We start from the raw sequence: 24,397 nt of genomic DNA on the forward strand, positions 1-24,397 counted from the left end.
CATCACATTCCAAATCTCTAGTACTGCAGAGAGCGTGGGTAGGTGCACATGGATAGCTTGAGCGTGAGTATGCATGTGTGTGTGTGCATGTCTCACTCGGAGCAAACTGAGAGTGAGGACAAACAACAGAATGAACTGTGCATGGCATGGCTCACGAGGTAGAGTGGTCACCTTGCATGGCAGCCTCTGCCGTCAGTGTGTGAGTGTGTGTGAGTGGGTGAATGTGAGGCACTTTGAGTGGTCAGTACACTAGAAAATCGCTCTAGAAATGCAAATTAGAAATCCATTTACCATTTGTATGTTGTGTGCATGCATTCATGCCTGCGTGCCCTTGTCTGTCACTTAAAACTTCAGACCCTCTAAAGGCATCTTTTCACATCTGCACATTCATCTCCTTATCTCCCTGCCTCTGCCTCTCCCTAAGCTTTGTTCCTCTCCCCCTCCCACTCTTCTCGGTGTTTATCTGCCGCTCATACAGTCGTTTTTCTCAGTGTCTTTTGTGCAGCTGCCATGCCCTGTGAGCACTGTTTAATTCTCTCCCTCGCGCCCCCAGGGGAGAGAAGGGTGAGGAGGGAAGGGAGGAAGGGGAGGGACAAGAGGCGGGGGAAGACAAGGGCAGAGGCACTTCATTAATCAATCAACCAACTTTGAAAATTTACCTAATTAACGGCTAATTACAGATCTGGGCACAGTGCCAGCCAGCATCCCTTCCACCTCTGCCACCACAACCCCTGCCGTGCCAGATGACACTAGAGGTAAACACCCCTCCCTCATCTCCTCCCTCCCCTTCATTAGCTTGTCTATCCATGCATCCACTCATCCATCTCCCCTTTTCATTCCCTATCGACACAACAGACCACAGCAGATAAGTTAAAACCGCTTTAAAGAAACATATCTAGGCCTAGATCTCTTTTCTTGCCCCCTTCTCATGCTTTCATTCTTCTCTCTCTCGCTCTTGGCTTTTCTCCCCGATTTTCCTTCCTGTTCTTACCAGAGAAAGTTCGGCGGTCATCACAGCAGTCTGGATTTTCTCCAGCGGCATGGCCCCACCTTGGAGGTAGCTGGCACGCTTCTGGCCTCGCTCCTGCCAGCTCTTTCTGCGGGACATGCTGGCACGCCAGGCCCGCTGAATGCTGGGAAAGTGAGTGGGTGGAATGTATCAGTGAAATTTACATATATAGCACTATAGCTTTAGTGTTGGGTTGCTTAAGTGTTGCTGAATGAGGGTATTAGACAGATATACATGGTTTTTATCAGGGTGGATTACACCACACACATAATCATGCGATATAGCTTCTGTTTTGTATTGCAGATCAAATCATTCCTGGCCTCATTCCTATTCTAGAAAGCACAGGAGCTGGATAATGATGTCACCATGCACCATATTGCAGTTTTCCCTTTCTCACTCAATTTCTCATTTTCTCCCTTTGCACCTTTCCTTTCCTCCATCTACTTCTTGCTCGTTTTAACACGTCTTTTACCCCAACATTTTTTTTTAACTTAGTCAACCTATTTTTCTGCCCTTGAGTCTTGCTCACAATTTTTCCTGACCTCTCCCCGCCTCTCTCTTCCTCTCTGTCTCTCTCTCCCATGTCCTCAACCTTTGTCCAACTTCTCTCGCCCTCTCTCACCCTCTCTCTCTTTCTCTCCCTCTCTCGCTCACTTCCCTCCCTCTTTCATCCCTCCAGTCACCCTAACACCAGGGTCCAGGATGGAGTGTAGGATCAATTACCCGATGGAGAAACACATTCACCTCCAGTGGAGCAGAGACAGCTGAGCCAAATGGAACAAATTGAATTAAGCCATAACCCCCAGCTCCAAAACCAATACCTTTCCCCTTCCTTCTACCATCCCTATTTTCTCCATTTCTATTCTTTTGCTCCTTCTATCTCTCCATTCCCTCCTCTCCATGCATGCTGTTCCACAGCCTTCTCTAAGTTTATCCTGCCAGTTTTTCTCTGTACCTTTCACCTTTCTATACCACAGTCATGTACCGAGCAACTCTGCCTCCATCTCTTCTATCCCCCATTTTCAAGGAGACCCTGAGGCGAGAGCTATCATTCCTTGTTACAGCACCTATAAGAGATTGGACCCATGTTTAACTAAAATGGTGTTAGATTGCAGTCTAAGAGGGTTCATGCACTCACCAGTGCACCCTGACCCCAACTCAGAAGCTCAATCAGAGGTAGAATTGAATTAAAGCCACACATGGATTGATCTCAGACACAGCATTGAATGTAACACACTTGAGGTCACAGGCAATCCAGGTGACACTCAATGTGACAAAAAATACAATAAGATAGTGTAAGCAGTACTCCTAAGCACATATATTGTGCATGTACACTCATACAGATTCACACTTAAAGGCCACAGGTGGTACTCACACAATAGCCTTGGTCTCTAGGTGCTGCTGTTGCTCAAGGCGATGAGGGCTATTGTCGTCTTCCTCCTCGCTGCGACGAGAACGGTTTCTATGACAATAGTCACGGAGACACATGGACAGACAGATATAGGGTCAGACAGAGCCATGAATGAGAAAACAAAAAAAGATATTAATGCATAGACCCCAGCACTGTTTGCAGTAAAGACGCTGAGTTCTTTTTTCAAATTACACAGCATGTCATGGTGGAATAAACCCGCCTCACAGTAAAGGAAGGGACTGTCACGATAAAGGCTTTTCACGGTGGAGTAAAAACTTTTCACGGTAGAGCAAGGACTTTTCATTCATTGATATGGTCTTGAGACATGGTAGCACAAAGGGTGTTTTTTTGCGGAATACAGTCTTTTCACGGTAGAACGAGTGCTTTTCGCTGAAGAGTAAACGATTTACATGAAGGAGTAAAGGCTTTTCATGCAAAAGTAAGGACTTTTGCAATTAAGGAAAAGGAACAGCAAGGACTCCACTGTGTAATGTCCTACCTCTCCATCTTGGGAGCTGCTTGTCCTCGGCTGTGGTTGCAGTAGCGGTGGTACCTGTTCCCTTCCTCCTGCATAGTGAAAGTGCCAAAATGTCAAGATTTTTCATTCTCAGGGGCTGTGCCTCTATATGATACAATGATAAGTATGCAGTCTTGGGTATATGTGTGTAATACTCCACCCACACATACTGCCTGTCTCCTAGAGCTGTGTTGCTGTGCTAAAAAAAGAACAACTGCTCATTTTTAATATTCCCTTCCCTGTTTATTAACCTCAAACACAAACATAAATAATAAATAAACATAGCAATAAAAGGAACATCTGACATTGGGTATGTGCATGCCAATAGTGATGCTTAATGGTGTGTATACTCTGAGGTGCATCCATATGGTAGAGCATCTACTGTGTGTCAGATATGAAGATGTGCATTTGTGCCTGTGTGTCTGTTTCAGTCCTTGGCACACAGGCTGCACAGATGCCAGTGTGCTTTGAAGGTGCCAAGCAGGAGCCAGACAGGGACTGGGGGCCAGGGGTGAAGCCCATCTCAGAGAGCCAGACTAAGGCATCTCCGGGGCCACTGTCATTAAGCTGAGTTGGCCCGGGCAGACGGATGTCTTCACAAAGCTGCTGCACACCATCTCTCTCATTCACTCGCCTATCTGTCAGCAAGCAGAGCGCAAGCTGTGATTATTTATGCATGTTTGGGAGCGTGTGCGAGTGTGGGTGTGTGCGTTTGTGTGTATATATAAGCTTATGTTGTGCTCGCCTGTGTGCATGTTCATGTCTAGACACTGTGCGCTGTCTTAGTCACACCGTTCTGAATGTTCTTGCTTCTCAACTCCGCCAAGCCAGCGGGGATTAAGTGTTCAGAAAGCCAGGCAAAAGGCCAACAAGGGTTTAAAACATAACTGTATCAACAAGTGTTACGTTGTATTACAGTGGACTGCATCCAAGTGCTCCAGCTAAAATAGGAATCCATTCAAAATCATGATTTTTTTTTTTCCAGTGAGCTTGAAGAATGGCAAGAATTGGTGGGTGGTTGGTAGATCCTATTTGGGGAAAGTAAACATTGTGGAAGTATTAATAAAAGAAATATTTTAAAACATATAAAAATGGTAAAGTTTAGGCAAAATAATGACAGGCACACATATACTTCCACCTTACTGCAGTTGCAGTTAATAATACTGCAAGTACAACATGAGTCATATGAACACATCAGTCTGGTTACATTATTATGATTGAGGTCACATTAAGATTAATACTATTATGATGAAAACATGGTGTACCACAATGTAGACTACATTTCAGAGAAGTTACTGTTCATCAAAACTGTCAGTTTGTCGCACGTGCAAGATATAGGTTGTGTTATTCATTTTTACAACTACTATCCTTGTTTACTCAGTTTTTACTGCTACGATCTTTACTATATTTACAGCCTCGGATCTCTGTACTGGATAAATTGCAGTAAAGTTACATGTGAGCAACAGAAATACCAAGGGAGCAATATGACAGAAACGGATGGCAGGAGAAATATATTGCTTGTAGCCTATAGGGTACAATCTGTTAAATCAATAATCACAGCATGCATAATTGCATGAAAACAGGAATATTAAACAAACCTCCTTCTGCTAGGCATGCAAATATCTTAATTGATTTTTCTCAGAATCAAAGTAAGGGCAATTGATAGTTGTTGTTTTTTAACAAATGTAAAGATGATCAGTAATGAATTTTATGTCAGGGTAGATGAGGAAGGATAAATGGAGGAAGATGGAGGAGGGAGAAGGAGAGGATACAACATTGCACACCAAAGAGTGCGCTGCCCTTTAATTGATGAGTTATTAAAATCATAATTTCTCAGAGTCCCAGTTCTATCACAGAGATCGATGGCCAACATACTTGACCGTACACACACACACACACACACACACACACACTCATGCACACACAAGACAAAAACTAATTCTCTCCTGTGTGAGGTATGGTCTGGTCTTTGTGGATGCCCTTCAGACAGCACGGTGGTCTCCTCCTGTTGAGAGCAACTCCAAACATACAAGCTCAGTGAACACATAGACACACACCTGAGTGGACAGCTCACCTTGAACTGCCAACATGCACACATGCAGATACACATAAGCACAAGTGCACATGTAAACACAAACAGAAATCTGATCCCAGAGATTTTCATTACAGCTTGGTAATGTGCTGTAGCATGTGCATTAAGCTATTGGCTGGTTAGCCAGAGCTCAAACAGACGATAGGCCCAGGGAAAGGTCTAATCAGGAAGAGAGCTGTACCGGTAGGGATGCTCGTTAATCGTAACATCGGAAATCAATTTACATGAGCAGCGCATGCAAGGAGTAATATGAAAGTCAACACTTCACTCCCTCGCCGGAGCATGGAAAGAGCCCACTGAGTGAGAGAAAAATGGAGGTGTACTTGATGCAGTGACACAATGACACAATTTTCTCTTAGAGTTATGACTACGGTTTAAACAACTACGTCCTACTACAGGTGAAGGTATGCATTTATAAAATTTTGCTCTACTATTAAAATCCTCTTTGGGGAGGATGACAGGTAAAAACAGGACAAACAGACAGCAAGAGAAGAACCCACAGAAAAAAAAACAAGATAAACTATTATTGACAGAGACCGCAGTGTGAGCGTTGGTGATCTGGCAGCAGACCCATTCTAGTGGTCAGATAACAGACGGTGTGTAGGAATCTATACATCCCCACAATAGTGCTGCTTCTGCAGTTACACAGCCATCAATATCAGGCTGAAACAAGCAGTGGAAACTGATCCAGGAAGCAGCAATAAGAAATTGCAATACCAATGATACTCACATCAAGCAAGCAGATATGGGATTAATTTCATATCTATAATTAAATAGTTCATCAAATTCAGACAAGCCCATTCCATTAGAGCCCCACGCAGGTTTTTATAGATTTGACCCAAAGGTAACAGGTCCACTACAAAATGCTTTTCACAACATGTACACACATGATTACATACATGATTATTCACACCAATATGTGTTGAGATCACCCACCCCCCCGACACCTGTACTGGAGAATGTTGAACATTTTCAGGTGTAGAAACGAGGAGCTGGGATCTGTGATGAAAAGATGCGAGAAATGGCAGAGGAAGCAATAAAGAAGAAGAGGGGACATGATTATATAGAAATGAGGAGGCAAAAGCACTCAGAGAAGTATGTTGGTGGGTGGGGGTTAATGGGAAGAGATGAAGGAGGTGTGAGAGTACGAAAATGATCATACAGTCTATCAAAATGCAAAATGGAGCACTTGGGACTATTCCCCCCGCTACTATTAACTAGTAGAGAGCTGTTCTGGTTAACATATGGTGAGGGAAGGAGTGAGAGATAAAATAAAACACTCTCTCTCTCTCTCTCTCTCTCTCTCACACACACACACACACACACACACACACACACACACACACACACACACACACAAGCTATGTACAGTGTAAGTGTACAAGCCCAGTGTTTGCAAACTGGCTTCTTCCAGTGATCAAAGAATGCGCTCAATCATTCAGATCAAACCAGCCTTCCAAGACAAGGTAATGGGAAAGGAATGGGATGGTGGCGGTGGGGTGTATTTAGGAGAGGCATTTTGTGATTCTGTGGTATTTTGCAGGGCTACAGCAGATGTGTGCTGGATATACTTCCTAGTCATGTGATCACGGCAGGCAGAGACACCTATCTGTCAGTGTGCAGCCTCGGCCCGCTCCTATGCATGTTATTACGACTCAATTGCAGCGCGGTTGAGTGAGCTGGTGCAGACAGCACTCAGCAGAGCTCTGTCCCACTGGGAGATAGAGACGATAATGCACTTCTGAAATATGACACCCTTCCCTGGCACCAGACTCCTACTGTACTATACATCCCTCTACATGACAGCACACTATCCGTGCGTCTGACTCTCATGGTTTGTGTTGGTTAACTGATCTTGTTCTGTGCTATGGCACACATCCTGAATGAGGGCTGTGTATGTTGGGTGTTTATTCCAGCCATGCACTAAAGCCTATCTACATTGTTATGAGGCGCATCAGTTCAGAATGAGGGTGGCACACTGGGATATTTTGAGGATGTAGAGGAAATTAGCAAGGCAAAACATGTAGCATCATACATGGTGCTAATGAATGATTCCTAGATTCCTATATTAAGTGCTATCTCAACAGCATCACCTCTACTGTGCATTCCATGCTTAACCCCATTAAGTGTGACCCCCTTTGGCAAGCTGTTTAAATAAGCTCTGTGTAAAATGGTTTACAACACAGGCCCATGGCTGTAAAATTCAGCTGTCCCATTGATTACGGGGTAATAGCTGGACAGATTAATGTGTTTCTCAGAGGGTTCATGCCTCGACAATGAATCTGAATCACTCACATGCAGACACAGCAAGTGGAGTAGCATCCATATCCAATAACCTGCATTTCTATCCTGACTCATATTTCACACGCCAATTACTGGTGAGTCCTGCACCCGGCTTGTCCATGTCTGTGCCACTGTCTCTCCACAGCATCCTTATGAACCTCTTCTAAATGTGGCAATTTGCAGAGATAAGATGGGTTAATTCAGAAAGATCATTTTTGGACAAAGTTATTGAAAATCAGCTGCCTGGCGGTGGTGCTGAATGGAACAATTCTGGAGACAAATGGGCACAAAATGTGTGTGTGTGTGTGTGTGTGTGTGTGTGTGTGTTTTGGGGGGGCAATATCCTAATATATTGCAGAGTAAGTTGAACGCTGTGATGGAGGAGCGCTTTCAACATGCATACACTCAATATCCCCAGTCACCGATAATGCGCCACACTACATCACTGGCATTAAATATTCAGAAGCTCTATACAGCCAGGTGAACTGGTGCACACGCAAATTCACGCAAACACATACACAAAAGTTTTACTCACTCATTTATTTTTGGGTGAAAGATGAATATGTCAAAACTGTGATTTACATTGTGAAGTGAACTGTAGACGTCAAACAACATTACCCCTACATTAGCTCTGTTGTCAACCCCATGAGGACATGCCCCCTCATTGAGCAAAAACAAGTTCAGCTATGTTAGCATTTTTGCTGAAAATTAAGTAATTTAAAGTGTGAGGTATGTAATATTAATGAGACCTTTCATTGCTACCATGACAAAAATCTCTGAGTAGCCTCAAGCCAACATGAAAAAGCAATTTTCCAAAGCATATTGAATTCAGCCAATTGTGCCATTTGAATAGGTGGATACAGAAGGCAGAATTTCAAGTAGTTGATTTTACAGGAGAGACAGTGAGAGAGAGGGAGAGGGAGAGAGAGAGAGAGAGAGAGAGAGAGAGAGAGAGAGAGAGAGAGAGAGAGAGAGAGAGAGAGAGAGAGAGAGGTGAGAAAGACTGATATTGAGAGAGAGATATTGAGAGAGAGAGAGAGAGAGAGAGAGAGAGAGAGAGAGAGGTGAGAAAGACTGATATTGAGATAGAGATATTGAGAGAGAGGCTGAGAAAAAGAGAGATAGAGAAAGAGGGATATTGAGAGATATTGAGAGAGGGAGAGATTAAGAGACAGAGAGACTGAGAAAGAGAGATTGAAAAAGATATTGAGCGAGAGAGAGAGAGAGAGAGAGAGAGAGAGAGAGAGAGAGAGAGAGAGAGAGAGAGAGAGAGAGAGATGGTAATACTAATAGCTATCGCTATCCATGGTGCTGAAATATATTTGCTTTGGTCTGTATCCAGTTGCGAATCACCGTGAAACAGTTGTGTGAACACTGTCATAATGCAGGGAATCACGGTCCTCATTTAAAGGCATTTGCATCTTGTCCGAGCGCTCTCTTTCTCCTCCAGGGGAGGCTCTGATACTGAGCACTAAGCATCAACTTTCTGCTCCTGAGAGCGATCTGAAACTGAATTACATCACCGCTGAAATGCCTCCCCCTCCCCACTGTAGAAGAAGATACCATCATGCATCACAGTTTTTTCTCTCATGAAGGATAAGGGGCTTATCACACGATTCAGTTCACAGTGACTACCCACACGTTAATAGTTTTGAAATAGTCTTGATAAGATAACATGACTGCGCTTGCAGCTGGCTCTTACCTGGTTACTGATGCACAGAGCAAGGTGTTTCCTCTCCCGAGCCACAGCCAGGCTCCCGCTGCGCAGCTTCGCCTCCTCTCCCTGATACATGCTTCTGGAAGGACACGACTCAAAGTTACAAACTAAAAGTCTCTGGGTACGAAATAAGCATTAAGCGTCTACAGGTTAACAGGCTGTATCCATTTAAACTGCCGAGAGCAGCGTGATACAGGATTCCTCCACACTGTGCTGTCGAAGCAGCAACACCGGAGCTTATCACTTATCTTACATGAATGCAATTTTTGTGACTTTGTGCCTGATGTCACTCGGTTCACATGGTGTTGCCAGGTGAGACTAACCTGTAAGCGCCGTTCCTCAGCATAGCGGGCTCTCTCTTCGCGGTCAGGCAGAGTGAAGTGAACACTTTGAGACTGGAGCAGCCGGAGAGGGACCAGACTTGGAAAACGCTTACAGCCAATGAGATGCTGAGCCTGCGCGCGTTTTATACAGCGCCCACCGCGCGCGCCGAGGGTGTCATTTCACTTGGCAATCAACGTTAATCACAGCATTAATTTTTCCGCGCGCCTTCCCTCTGGGGAAGGACAATCGCCTATCTCAGCCTATTGTACCTAACCTTTGAAATGACTCACGATGTGTCTATCTATTTACTCAAATCCTAGATATGCCATTGTAATGGTTTACACTGCACAGGTGTGGGCTGGGAATAGGAGGGACGCAAAACTTGAGCAAACACCTGAGCATTTGGCATTTTTTAATGACTGAGCACACGTCCTCCTTGTGCAGCACTGGGTTGGTGCACTGCAGATTGATGGGGTATTAATTAAGTCCATTTTTAAGCTCAACGTTTTATGTGCTGCACTTAGTTGGGAATTAGGGGTGACAGGTCTACTTTGGTGACTCACGAGAATGGAGCACTTCCATCTCTGTCCCGTGTCGGATTACTATGAAAGGATCCTACTACCGGTGACCTACAGCATTGTGTTCGTGCTGGGCCTGAGCTTGAACGGGGCTCTGCTGTGGTCGGTGTGCTGGCGGACCCGCAGCTGGAGCGGCACGGTCGTCTACCTGACCAACCTCGCCGTGGCAGACCTCCTCTACGTCTTGGCCTTGCCCCCGCTTATTATCAGCAACTCCATGGGAGATGCTTGGCCCTTCGGCAACATCATCTGCAAAGCAGTCCGATTCTTCTTTTTGACCAACCTCCACTGCAGTATGATGTTCCTCACCTGCGTCAGCGTGTACCGTTTCCTCGGGGTGTGCTTCCCCATCGCTGCCCTGCGACTCAGGACCAAGAAACTGGCCATTTTTGCGTCAGGCTCAGTTTGGGTCCTGGCCACGGCGGAAATATTACCGACACTGGTCTTTGCTCACACGGGGTTCATCAACAACATGACTGTATGCTTTGAAATGACTGACCCCAGACAATTTAATATTTATTTCCCCTATGGCATGTTTTTAACTACAGTTGGTTTCCTGGTACCATTCCTCGTTATTGTCATTTGCTATAGTTCTATGATAAAGGTGCTTTATTTTCGGGCCGCGGAAGGCATCACTAATGCAAGGACTAAAAAGATGCGCAACAAGTCCTTGCGCACTCTCCTTCTTGTGTGCCTGCTGTTTGTGCTGTGTTTTGTGCCTTATCACATTGCTCGGACCGTCTACCTGGTCGTGCGGGTCTACATGGTTGGGGACTGTCACCTCCTAAATGTGGTCATGATCTCCTTCAAAGTGTGGAAGCCTCTCGTCAGTCTCAACTGCTGTGCAAATCCTCTCCTCTACTTTTGGGGCTCTGATCATTACCGCAAGAAGATCCATGCCTGCCTGTGTCGCAGGACCAAGAGAGTCCATCCCGCCGTGTGTCTGGTGGATGCAGGCAGCACAAACAGGTCCGGGGGATAGATGACACCCATCACTGGTCTCATCAGGATGAACAGAGACTGCTCTTACAACCCATTGGGCAATAAAAACAGTGGTGTAGCCCTTTCTTGTTATATACTGTGGTCTGCAAGCTGTGTTTAATAATTAGTTTTATTGTTTTAAATATTAAAAATGTACATTATCATCATTCAGTATGTCGAGAAACCCCATTACTTGTAAGACTGCAGCCTTAGATGAAGGCATAAAAAGTAACTTATTGTAAGCTGTAAAACTGGGTGAGCCAGCAAAGGCGAGAAGCTGAACTGATAAGCATTTGGCAAATATTCAGACTACAAAAGACAGGCATTAAAAGCAGTGATAGTGCAACCTAGGTTTACATTAACAACTGAGGGAATTGGTGCCCTCTGTCGTTTGTACAGGGTTGAGTCTCACCCGAGGCAGCAAAGTGCTACCTGCTCACTATTATATAAATAGAACGACACAATATATAATGATTACCCACATACTATAAAAGGCACAATATTTTCAAATGTTGGGCAACTCACTCAAGATACAAAAATAATTTCTGTGGAAACAAAACAGTTTAACTCACAAAACCCCAAATCAGTGCAGGAAAGTCTGTAGTTCAGAAAGGACACTCTGGAGGCACCCTTTTTGTTTTTTAGTGCATACTTGTGTAAAGTCACAGCTTCAGTGTTTGCAGGAGTCGGCAGCTGAATGAGGCACATCACTTCAGAACGCTCCTGTGGGCAAGGGATGACAGATGGGTAGAGCAGTGGTCTGGGAGCTGGGAGGAGAGAGGAAAGGCACTGCAGTAACACAGATAAGTGTTATTTGTGTTGAATTGTATCCCTCCAATCACCCCAGGATCTATTAAAAAAAAAGGTTCATGTATTGCTGGTGCTACAATTAAAGACTGAATAAATAAATATATAAATGGATATGAATTTCTATCATGTGTAATCATGCAGTCAATTCAGTAGCCATCTCTGTGTGTGTGCATAAGTACCTGTGCTCCCAGCCTAGAGAGGTAACGGTTGCGAAGGCCAAAGGCAGACATGGGTTTTAGTCTAGCAAGCTCACCCTCTGTCAGCTTATTGGTCCTCCTCTTATTCCTGTAATGATAATGTTGCAATGTTTATCGTCACTACTGCCAACACTGTTATGAGTACAATTATGTAAATATTACCAGAAGCCTTAATAAAGGATGTCGTGCAAGGCAGAGCAAATGAGTAATCACCAAAACTGATTATGAAAAAACTATCAAAGAAGACAATGTAAGTTGTAAAATCACTGAGAATTCAAGTTCCTTAAAAAACACTTTAATGCCATTGTTCCATGAACAACACAGTATCCAAAGTCAGTTTGTTCAAACAAAAAGAAAATAAAATTAATGTGAAAATAGTGGTTCTATCTTCCAGATAACACAGATCTTCTGTGTTTCCCGTAATACGCTTTCTGAACATCATGATGGTTAACACAACCGATTTCAATTTAAGGACAGAATACATAGACTGCATCACAGTCCCAATACCACAGAGCAAATTAACTGTGGGTGAAGAAAGTGGCCTGTTTCTGGCTGTACCACTAATATTATAGTAATTTAAATGGGCATTCACAATCACATTTAATCTTGGTGCCATTGACCATCTTACTATCCTTACTATCCTTTTTTCCAGTCCTTTAATATCTTGCTGAAGACTGATTTGCCAAATGGCAGTGGTGAAGGTTTTGCATTTACATGTTTGTGACAACAGCAGCAATACAGAGAAACAAAGCTCTCTCCACATCACAGAAGTGGTAACAGTAAAGCAGAGTGCATGACCATTCTCATGCAACTATTCAGATGAGTTGGTACAATGAGTGGGTATAATAAACAATTCAAGGCAGTGCTTTCAACAAATTAATTACCTGAGTTTGATTAATGAGCAAAACACAACCTACAAAAACAAAGTGATTAGTGGAACTGATTCTTAAAATCCCCTATTTTATCTTTGGACAATAATTTACTTTTTTTTTTTTTTAACACAAGTTACCAGTAGGGTCATCTTTAAAAGGTCATATTAATAAATTAGAGTCTTAAAAAGTTGAGGGTAACAAAGTGAATGTCATTACACAGATAAGTGCAGTCAAAAGCGTGTCCCTCTTGGGTCTTTTTTTTTTTTTTTTTTTTTAAATCGTTATGGTAGTGTACGATTTGATGGTGGGACAGAAAATAAATTTTTATGAACCTCCAGAACCAGCAGAGAGCCAAGAAAGGAATTTAAGAAATGAAAGAATTGAGCAATAAAGATTTAAACAATAAAGAGTTATGCTCTTCCTGAGATGTACCATCATAAAAGGTCAATGACGCATATGATTAAAACCGAATGTGAACTCACTCTTTGCAAAAGGTGCAGTCCAGAGAGGGACGTTTTGTTTGGCAATTATTGTGAATGCTGACAAATGATATGTGCACAAACTGATCATTATGATAAGGCAAGTAACACACTCCTGCAGAAACCAATTTACAAAGAAAGAAAACATATAAAAATAAATTTAAAACATACTCGTATATATATATAAAGAAATTCAACTTGAATATAGGAAATCTATATTGTAGATGGCATTAGCACATTAAAATTGAATTCCTATGTTGTTAAGGAGGGGTCTAAGGCCCTTTCCAGAGGATATGAGTCTCATCTGGTGATCAATTCAGACAATTACAACACACTTTAACACACTTTTGAAGCATATAAAGTTTCTTCTTGGGTTTCAACAGAGTAAAACTCTGTTAAGTTTGACACAACGTCACTGTGGAGTCAGTGAAAAAGATTAAGTCAGTGTGTGAACTCAGAGAGCGACTGTGGTGTCCAAGCTGGGATTTGTCAGTGTGTTGATGGGGAGACAAGCAGCTATTACTGCACAATTATGTAATAGCCTGGGCCAGACAGTCAGACTTCTGGTGGGAAGAGCCACAGATGACAGCACTGGGCGGAGTCAGTAGTGCAGTCCCGCCCCATGGCAGTTGATTGACAGCTCTGGGGTGGACAGTGCAGCCAGCTGGCTCTGAAGCCCAGCACCATGTGTGTGTTCCCTCATCATCATCATTATCTGGAAAATATCAATTACAGCACAGACCAGTATGTTAACCTGTGAGTCACACACCATCAGCTATACATGTATATACTCAGCCACGTTATTACAACATGCAACCTCAGTTCCTGCCCATCATGCCTACTCACAGAAAAACAATATGCAAAAGGATGCAAAGTATTCAAGTTCACATTTTAACACCACAAGAGCTACATGATTTGTTGCTAGATGATAGGCAGTCAACCTGTCACTTTCCATACACCCCTCCCCTCTGTCTCCGGGTCTACCGAATGCACACTGAGATCATAACTGACAGCAACACAAAAACTGAATTTCTACTGGGTACACAAAAATGCTATTTTTCAACTGTAGAGACTCAAAGTCATTTGATCACTGTTTGAGGCTATACTGCCTGTTTGTCGGCCTTGCTCACCCTAGGTTATGTCACTGATTCAAAATTTGTGAGAAACAACATATTTGCATATCTTTTGAAGTACAAATACTGCTTTCCAAACTTTGGAAATCAAAACTAGATGTATAACAATAGTGATCACTTCCTCATGGCAGCTTTTTTTACCGGCAGGGCCATGAGCAGTCTAGCTGACTGGAGGAAGGATAAGTTTGAGATGCTGTTTTTTTCCCAATGGTATGACTTTGCTAAAAAATTCTCATGATAATCGCAGTCAGTAGCCTAACTCTTCACTGTGGGCAAAAGTTAGATGTATGGACAAAGGCATGTGACTACAAACAGGCCTAGATATGTAAAATGCACCTTTACAGATGTCACACATTGGTCATTATGTTTCCTAAATTACAAGAAGGATCAAGTCAAACAAATATAAATGGACAGATTGCTCAACATAAGATGTTGCAATCCTAATTAAAAATTGTTGAGAACTCCTGAGGACCGGACTGATTTGCTGGAACTTTCAGCTTGAAAGGGGAAAAACGTGATCATACTCTATTTCCTTATATGATTTTTGAAAATCTAAAATGACCATATTTAATGGTAGTGGTTCAAAGAGATGTCAAGGCAGAAAGGAACTTTCTCTACAGCTTGTCTAGATGTTTCAGTTCAACAATTCAGAGCACCCCTAGCGTGACAGGTTGGGATTCCTGGTATTAAACATCTTATTGAGTGATTTCACAGGGGAAAGCTGCAGTATTCAGCAGCATAGGGCCAATGTCCTAAGCTGAGGAGCAGGTAAGTGTGAAGAGGTTGGCTAAACATCAACATGTGAGTCATGTGGCGTAAGGGTGATGTGTGGGACCAAAGAGCAATGAGAACATCATTCAGGCGTCACTTAGGACATAAACAACCACCACAACTATGCTGAATTTCACCATGAAAAAATTTAAAATGCTGACAAATGATTTATTACTATGTCACTGAATACACCAAAGACAGTGTAGACCTGTGCACAGCGTTAGCTTGTATTAAACTGACAGCGGCGGGTTCAGCTAAGGACGTATGCAGAGCAATTTAATGGCTCTCAAACGTGTAGAGCAGTGCAACAGATACATGTGTTCCTATCCAAAATATGTCCATGCCACTTACCTATGTGAGTGGGTTCTTCATGATCTTTCTAAAACACTTGACTAGCTGTTAGGTATGTGGGTGGAAAAGGAGGGATGAAGAGGAAGGGTCAAGGCTACTCACTCTGAGTCTGAAGTGTTTTCTTTCTGGAGTTTGGCTCTGGCTGCAGCTGACAGGTTCAAATCTCCTCCTGCAGCACAAGGGGGAGATGGGCAGATTTAAACGGGAGTGAGAGTGCATCAAAAAGAGCAATGTGCAAAAGAGTGACAAACTGTGACGAGAGATGGGACATGAGAAAAGGAAGGAAGAAGAGTGGGTAGTGGAGAAAATGTGAGGCAATGTGGAGAGATAAGCCATAAAAGAGGCAGAGAAGTGGAACAGTGGGAGGTATCAAGGCTCGGAAGAATACCAAAGGCACACTTGAGTCTTACATCACATCGTCAGCGCTGTGTGAAGATGTGATGGCTACGGCCTTTTTTTTTTCTTACCTCTGAGATAATCCACAAAGTATAGCATCACCACTGCAATGAGTGCAACTGTAAGAAAGCAGGAGGGGGTGGAGACAATGTGGGAATCATTGATTGTGTCAATCATAACAGTCTAAGAGGATAATGAAAGACGGTACTCTGATAACGGCACACACAAACAGACACAGATTACTGACTGCAGACGCAGGCACTGAAAAAGACTTCCAGAAAGAGGTATCCTCTGCTGTCTAGGATGGCTCCTGCTGCCATAGCAATGAGAGCGAGTCCCAGGTTTTGGATTGACTGCATGCTGGGGAATGGAGGCCGAAAATCATTGTTACTCTCAACCAAAAGCAGTGATAATAAATAGTAAATATACAACCGAAGAAAACAATAGAGAGATATATGTAAGCTCAGGTCATAACAAATACATTATAGATACATACAAGCCATAGGCTGTCCCCAGCTGATGTTCAGGCACCACAAAGGCCACCATGGGCCACAGGGCGCAGGCCAGTAATGAGTAGGACACACCCAACAGAGACTGAAAAACAAGCAACCACACACACACATTACTGAATATGTTCAATTACATATTCCAACTGCTATCTAGTCAAGGCCTAGTGCATTTCTGACTTTGCACCTCATAGTTTCACCTTAAATAAAAATACAAACAGGGTCTTGATTACCTTATATGCAAACCTCTATTATCCCTAGCATCTAAGACAGAAGGCAAGCGTTACCATGGCAATCCAGGGGTTCCAGAAGGTGAAGGCCAGCATCATGTGAGCGGCGAGCGTGGTTACCACGGCACATATAACCCAAATCACATTCTTTCCCGTCTTATCGACCATGAAGCCCAGCACTGGAGACGCCGGGGCTGAGATGATGTACACGATACTGGGTGAGGTAAAGGAATGGAGGGAGAGAAAGAAGTAGATAAAGTCGGGGTGGGAGGGGGTTTGAATAGATTTAGGTAGAGGATAGCAAGGGACAAAGAACAGGGGGAGGGCACAAAGGGTCAATGGCAACTGAATGTTAGTAGCTTTTAAAAAGAAAAATTCCACCCTCAGATACTCTTTACACTGATACAACTGCAGCATCAATCAGTGCTCAGTGTGTTCAAATTCTTTTTCCCTGATGAGGTGACGTAATCTGCTATTTTGCTGGACCCATTTTACCCTCAAACTGACTTATCTACTTCAGTTACTTATTTCCTACATTTCCCAAAACACCTTTTGGCCATTCCAAGAGAACATTCCTGCATTTCATTCTGATCTATTGAGGCTACTGCTGATAAGAAGGTGCCATGCCTCTTGGTTTCTTTCTCTGTCAGTGTTGCTGAATGTCAGTGCAGGATGGTGAGTCTAGAAAGAGGTACTGGAATAAAAGACAAACCACCAAACAACAAAATGGGCCAGGTGCACCACTAACAGGTGTTTAACAGTGTTTAAGGGTTTTAAGGTTGAGTTTTCAGTGTACAGTGTATTACACCTGATCTTAGTTACCTGTTAATAGCTCTGGCCTCAGCTGGGGAGAAGTTGAATTTTTCAATGAAGAAAACCCTGTAATCAAAATGACAAAATGAGAAGGGAAACCTCAGTGTGGCTCAGAGACACACTGCAGAGTGCTAAGGTGATGGTGAGCTGGCTCCTGCAGCAGGTGGCACAGTATCGCATACATTGTTTCTCCCCATTTGCATAACATCTATTTGCTCTGTAAGCACTGACCCTCAGTGGAAAAACCATGTCAGTTGCTAAGTGATTTGAGAGTGCCTTTCAGTGAAGGAAATGTGGGTTATGATAGCCCATCAAGGCTCAATTGGTTTCTTTCTCTGCTAACCCATTTGTATCCATCTCGCCCTCCCTTTGAGGTACTATGAAAACACAGCTTTGTGAGGTTGCACTTTTGAATCTTACATCAGACACAGGCGCTGTACAAATTTGATCTGGGCCCTTCTTTTATTCCTCCTTCCTTTAGGATTACATTATCTCATCTGGCGAGAGAATTCTATTCTTTAGTCACACACGGAGTGACAATCAAGATATTTTCAGCAGACACTTAACCGAATTAATCTCCTGCATTATTTGAGTAAATGAAACTGAAGAAACGCTTAAAAACTAGAGTTGTCCCAATACCGATACCAATATCGGAAATGCCTCCAACACAGCCTAAAATGCGGGATCGGGAAACACAACACAGTAAAAAAATATATATATAGCCTGTTATTTCCCCTCGATAGAAAAAAATGGCATGTAAACAGCCTTCACTGTTTCTTAAGACAGCAGAAAGCAAACTACTATAAAAAAAATGCCAGCAATTTGGCAATATTTCACAATGGAATGTCCCGCCAGTAAACAGTCAATATGTACAGTATGCAAGGCTTTAAATTCAGTCATATCACATCTATGCAACATTAGTAGTATACAGCTGTTACATTTTTTTAATGCGGTGTATTGGATCAGTGCTTGGTAACGGCTGATACACAAGTTCAGGTATCAGAATCGATATCGGGAAGGAAAAAAACTGTATTGGAGCATCTGTATTAAAAACAACAACACCAACAACAACAATCATTACGTTGTAATAATAAAAAAAAAAAAAATCACCAAATTGGCCATGTCTTACAACCTAAGGAATAAGAAATGTTCAAAACCCATACCAAAGTAATACCATTCACTGAACTGCCCGGTAAGATACTGCTGTTGTTACTGGAAATGTGAAGGGAAAAGACTGAACAGCACCTGTCTTGACTTACACAGACAAGATGGATCTTGGCTGTATTGCTAAAGTAATAAAGAGGACCGCTGGGAAAAAGATTTTTTTTGAGATAGCAAGGGTACACTACTCACTGTCCCAGTCCAATAAAGGGGAAGATGGCTACATAGTAGCCCACACAGATGATGAAGATGAGCCATAGAGGGAAAGGGAAGTCCTTCACATCCGTCAGCTTGATCACCTCACCTAAAGCGATCACACAGGTCAGGTCGAGTGCGTGCAGATATTTAACCATGTGAAAAAGACCAGGAATCTCTAAAATGTTGTGCTACGACAAGTCTACTGTATCTGCTGAGGCACAGCTTCTCTGACAATAACAAGTCAATACCGCTCAGGAAGAAAATTCACCATTAGACCCCATGCTAACCTCTAAGAAACAACACAGAAAATGCTGAAGCCTGAGAACAGAGAGATTACGCCCCAGACGGAATGTCAAATTTGGGCAGATAACAACAAAAACACAATGTGGCCTTACAGTCTGCTCAGGTCAACATGGACTGTGTCAACTGTTATGGCACTTTAAGGGTCAAAGAAGAAAAAAACAGAAGATAAAAGGGACTTCATGTTGGAATACCTCACCTGTTCTGCCCTGCTCCTTGTTGAGGATCTTTTCTGCTCTTTTGTCCAGGAAAGCCAAGACCAAGGCACAGATTAGAGAGAATAAACAGGTTAAGCCAGCTGGGGAAAGAAAAGAGAAAGACAGGGAATGAGAGAGAGGAAGAGAGATGGACTAGTAAAAAAGAAAACAACAAATACTAAATTCATCTCCTCCAGTTTGGTGATTAGATTATCAAAAAGTTCAAAAAGGAGAACTTGCGGCTGGTTCATTCTATTGTTCAATTGAGTATATCTTCATTGTATCTGGCATATTTTAGGTTAACCTTTGATAGTGGCAATGGAGATAAACACGCAAATGGAAGCTGAGCTAAAGTGAAAGCAAAAAGAGCCCAGAGGAAAACTGAAGAGAACTACATGAGCTGACACTTGTTATGCTTAAACGAATGACAGCGAGCAGCACTTTCAGTTCTCCTTTCCACTGTTTTCGGTCTCTGCACTGGCTGTGTTACCCAAGACCATTAGCTGTAACAACGGATCTAGTATTTCTGACTGAGAAACAGAAATACAGCATGTGTAACTTGAGTGGGAAAATGTAAGACTTGTAAATATCAATTCTTGTCCTTCAGTGACACAAAAGGCACATACCACTAGCAAAAAAAGAAAGCTTATACTGTTATTACGGGCATACTTTACCTATCATGAGTGATGCACCTAGTGTGATGTATCCGGAGGAACCGACAAGGCTGGCGACTTGGTTGTAAACCCAGCCCATGATGTTCATGTTTACTGTGCTGCCCTTGGGATGGGGAGAGAGGGGGACAGCATTACACTCATTCTATCAGAGATATGTTTTGGATAACAGACCCACTGATGACGATTATCATCAAGCAAAGGCTTTACATTGTATTTGAAAGCAGACCGAGCAGCATATTCCTTTTGATATGTGCTTACCAGTCGAGCCATGCTAAGCTGCAGGCCAAACACCAGGTTGAGCTCCTTGCCTTTGAACCAGTTGACTGCATACGTGTTTTGGGCCACAGCCAGGGACTCTCCTCCAATCCTGCCCAGCAAAAAGACAGCTATGTTATAAGCTGCTATAAGGCTTGACCAGCATGGAGCCTAAGCAGGGCTGGGCAATAAGGGGAAAAAAATTAAAAATCACCATATCTTTGACTGAACACCTTAAACATGATATTGAGATGACACTGCAGAGATGACTATTGGTGCTTTCATGAGATATTCGTACACAAGGGATTTTTGAGACAGGCATTAGTAATGTGGATATGATGACTAAACAGGTAAATGCAAATAACAGAACAGCTACAACAGGCTAAGAAGTTGAGAAAATGGTGTCCTTTTATTATAATGCAGCCTTTAAAACCAGGAGAAGTCAACACTTAAGCTATATCATGATATTACGATATCCAAAATCCCAGGCAGTCTCATATGACAATACTTACATAATACTGATATATATCGCCAAGCTCTAAGTAAAGATTTTTGTGTCTACTCTGTAACACACCAGTTGCCCCTCACAAACACTCTGTTTCATGCATACACTTTTTGATGCGGCTTCCTGTAATTTAACATTTTTTCTCTCTTCCTGGCAAAAGACATTGATGTGAAATCATAAAACTGGGAAGCTTTCAAACTTCATATTAAAAAGGGTGTGTCAGCTAAGGGCTTCTGGAATTGGACACCAGTATGTAAATGCAACCACTTAAGTCACTAATGTACACTTTTTAATGTTGTTAAATGATGGTATTAACTTAAATCAATTTTAACAAAATGACAAAGCTGTCTTCTCACCCGAAAACAAACCGTCCAACTTCCATCAGCCAGAAGCGATTTACAAAAGCCCCGAGAGCAAATATTATCTGTAAAAATGTGAAAAGAGTGATAATACATGGGAAAAGTTTCACATAACCATTTCTCCAACATAGACCTGAAAAAATGTATACTCTATACTCTTCAACACCTGTATTAAACCTACCTGTCCCACACAGACAAAAAGCGAAAAGAAGATGGTTCCGAATCTGAAAAGAGGACAATCAGAGTCAGCATCGGCCAAGAGGGGATTAAAAAAAAAAAATCAACAACAGCTGCACACAAGTTTCAGTTTCATGAAGCTGAGCATACGGCAGCCCTCCTACCTGATCCCAAACACCCTGTCGATGAGGAATCCTCCCAAGAAGCAGAGGATCACATTGGGCCAGGAGTACCACGCATACAGCTGCATGAAGTCTGCAGTGTTCAGCTTCATATCCTGGTGCAGTCAGGGAAGAACGACATCACATGTGAATAAATCATTCCAGCTGTTTCGGTTTTCAGTTTTCATCAGCTATTAGCTAATGAGTTAATAGCTCAGCTATGAGCTATTAACTCATTTGTTCCTGTCACCACTGGTCTGCTCAATAGCATCATTTGACATGTTTTTCCTTCTTGCTTGTTGTTGTGTGTATGTTTTTTATTTATTTATTTATTTATTAATAACTGCTGACTGTATCACAAATTGCCCCTCGGGGATAATAAAGTTACCTTACCTTACCTTAGGTGTGAAATACAGAGTAGGCTACACTTTGCAGACTAACAACAAAATGTGTGACATAATAGCAGCAGTTTGATGACTAATTTCATTGCTCTGACTGGACTCTCTCCATTTCCCCATCTGCAGAGACTCTTGGATGAAAGTTCCTGCACAAAAATCTCTAACAAACTGGGCTCTGTGTCTATTCTCTGGGTAACAGGCAAGAAACACTTGGGATTTCTTACGTTTTTGCCTTTATTCAGGGGTTAAGTTACCTGGATGACTTGAGTCTGTAGTGAAGCCGGGTTGTCATAACAGAAGTAGCTTCCTGGAACAAAGTAAATCCACTTTGAGCACTATGGTACAGGCTATCCACACTGCACAGTACTACATGAGCGACTTGTCAACATGCCTACTTGGCTAGAACACACACAATTCAACTTCAGTGGAGAGTTCAATTTCTGAGTAATCTGACACTCATTATGGAGGCTACAGCCAATCCCTCTGCTCACCAAACCCCAGGAAGCACATAAACATGAGGACGACGATCCGGTGCAGGAGGTGACTCGGGTCGCAAATGGCCCACATCGGTCTGCCGGGGCCTGTGGCGCTCCGCCGGCCGGAGAACGACACATCATCCTCGTCATCCAACAAGCCCTGTCGCTCCTCCACATCCGCCATATTCGTTTGTTTGGGAGTTGTAGGGGGGGAAGCGGACAGCAGCGAGGAAGGCGTCGGCGATCGATCATATGACCCGACCCGGCACGGCACGTGGTAAACCTACGGAAGCTCAGAGGGAAGAGGACGGCTGCCCTGCGCGCTGATCCGCGTTTGCTGGAGAAAAACAAACCATTGAGCTCGCCGTGTCACATGTCTTGTTTCCATCAGCGGTACAGACCTACTTTACTTGTAACACTAACGTTTACTCAGCGCTGTAATTTGTGACATCACTCGGTTTTACTTCATACCACTGTCAGAAGTTGCTGGAGCGTGTTTTCTGACCGACAACATCTGAATTGATTTTATTTTTACCTCTCCAGTGGCCGGGATAGCCACGCAGCTGGTGATAACTGTTGTTGTTTGTGTCATTTTTCGACCCGAAAACAAAACAAACATACCTATTTACGCAACCCTTACGTAGCCTTCCACTTCCAATCGGACTTTTCTGCCATTTTTTCATGCAAACTAGTTAAATGTGGGAAGAAAGTGAAAAACTAAACTGAACCAGGAGTAGTGGCACTGACGGACTGCTGAAACTCCAAATGCGTAAGCTTCCAGTGGAGAAAATGTGATGTGCTGCTATAGGACAGGAGCCCTTACAATGGGATAAACGTGAGGTTCCATAGGTGCCGTTCTGATGAAGAAATCTCAGGAGTCCTCTTAGATGCTCTTCCAAGTGATAAAACACCATGAAGTGCCCTTGCAATGGAGAGAAAAAAATACTAGTGGAAAAGAACACATGCAGTGCTCTATAGTCTCCCATTCAAGGTGTTCTGTAGGGCTGGTTTTCCCAAAGTAAGGCTGTGACAAAGGTCTAGGGCTGGCACCAAATACTTTGCAAAGTATGTGGTATACATTTTTTGCAAAGGGCTAGTAGCCTAAGTTAGGTTAACATCTTACTCGCATTTTGATGTAATCGATAATGAAATCTGCACTGTCCCTGTTTTGATTTTCCAAAGTACCCTTTAGGTTAGTTGTTAAAACTTAAGTTCATTCCACCTACACTGTATGGACAAAAGTGTGAATTCAGGTGTCTGATTCAGTCCCATTGCCACAGGTGTATAAAAATAAACATCTAGCGATGCAGTCTGCCTTTACAGACATTTGTGAAAGAATGGGCCGTTCTAAAGAGCTCACTTCCAGCATTGTACTGTAATAGTAATGTAATAGGATGCCACTGTTGAAGCAAGTCAGAAAGTGGCATTATTGCAAAGTGAAAGCATTTAGGAACCACCGCCTGCTAGAGGGGGGATAATGCTATGGGCTTGTTTTTCTGGGGTTGGCCTTGGCCTCTTAGTTCCACTGAAGGGAAATCTTAATGTTTCAGCTCACCAAGACATTTTGGACAATTTTCTGCCTCCAACATTGTGGGGACAGTTTTCTGTTTCAGCATGACTGTGCCCCAGTGCACAAAGCACACTCCATAAAGGCGTGGTTAGGTGAGTTTGGTGTGGACAAATTTGACTGGCCCACACAGAGCCCTGATTGCAACCCCATCCGACACCTTTGGGATGAACTAGAACGGAGATTGTGAGCCAGGCCCTCTGGCCCAACATCAGTGTCTGACCTCACAAATGCTCTTCTGGATGATTGGACAAAAGTTGTCACAGACACACTCCAAAATCCTGTAGAAAGTCTTCCCAGCAGAGTGGAAGCTGTTGTAGCTGCAAAGGGGGGGACCAACTTCATATTAATGCCTATGGATTTAGAATGGGATGTCATAAAAGCTCCTGTAGGTGTAATGTGTAGGATGTCCCAATATTTTTGTCCATACAGCTCAGCTTTTTGTGCGCTGGTGGGACCACCTGTCATGCAGTAGGTGCCCTTTTTATTTTCTCGCCCC

General features: G+C 43.0%; 2 protein-coding genes across 4 annotated transcripts; one reads left to right on the plus strand and one right to left on the minus strand.

Moving 5' to 3' along the window:
• The first annotated feature begins 9,920 nt into the window (after window positions 1-9,920).
• LOC115369720 (P2Y purinoceptor 3-like) lies at window positions 9,921-10,913 on the plus strand. Its single transcript, XM_030066389.1, has one exon. It carries the CDS (start codon window positions 9,921-9,923, stop codon window positions 10,911-10,913), a length of 993 nt encoding a protein of 330 aa, XP_029922249.1.
• Window positions 10,914-11,030: 117 nt separating this feature from the next.
• mfsd1 (major facilitator superfamily domain containing 1) lies at window positions 11,031-22,585 on the minus strand. 3 transcript variants are annotated; one of them, XM_030067089.1, is made up of 17 exons: window positions 22,347-22,585; window positions 22,110-22,162; window positions 21,461-21,573; window positions 21,301-21,343; window positions 21,117-21,184; window positions 20,259-20,367; window positions 20,001-20,103; window positions 19,329-19,427; window positions 18,824-18,935; window positions 17,480-17,536; window positions 16,715-16,871; window positions 16,418-16,515; window positions 16,169-16,281; window positions 15,993-16,040; window positions 15,628-15,694; window positions 11,902-12,007; window positions 11,031-11,635 (listed from the first exon to the last, which is right to left on the minus strand). In XM_030067089.1, exons 1-17 carry the CDS (start codon window positions 22,513-22,515, stop codon window positions 11,438-11,440), a joined length of 1,713 nt encoding a protein of 570 aa, XP_029922949.1. In that variant the 5' UTR covers window positions 22,516-22,585; the 3' UTR covers window positions 11,031-11,437. The 3 variants fall into 3 exon arrangements, with proteins under 3 accessions (XP_029922949.1, XP_029922950.1, XP_029922951.1); XM_030067090.1 differs by having other exon boundaries at window positions 11,484-11,679; window positions 22,347-22,583; XM_030067091.1 differs by lacking the exons at window positions 11,031-11,635; window positions 11,902-12,007 and adding an exon at window positions 12,199-13,985 and having other exon boundaries at window positions 22,347-22,584.
• Between the last annotated feature and the right edge of the window lie 1,812 nt (window positions 22,586-24,397).

Source organism: Myripristis murdjan, chromosome 13 (genome assembly GCF_902150065.1).
Source record: "Myripristis murdjan chromosome 13, fMyrMur1.1, whole genome shotgun sequence".
Taxonomy (NCBI): Eukaryota; Metazoa; Chordata; class Actinopteri; order Holocentriformes; family Holocentridae; genus Myripristis; species Myripristis murdjan.

Bases quoted from the DNA above. Each gene is read 5' to 3' on its own strand.
- LOC115369720 (XM_030066389.1), top strand. From the start codon at position 9,921: ATGGAGCACTTCCATCTCTGTCCCGTGTCGGATTACTATGAAAGGATC.
- mfsd1 (XM_030067089.1), bottom strand. From the start codon at position 22,515: ATGGCGGATGTGGAGGAGCGACAGGGCTTGTTGGATGACGAGGATGAT. The intron at 18,936-19,328 runs GTGAGGTATTCC...TGATCGCTTTAG, and splicing joins CAAGGAGCAGGGCAGAACAG to GTGAGGTGATCAAGCTGACG. The intron at 15,695-15,992 runs GTAAGAAAAAAA...CTTGTGCTGCAG, and splicing joins CTTTGTGGATTATCTCAGAG to GAGGAGATTTGAACCTGTCA.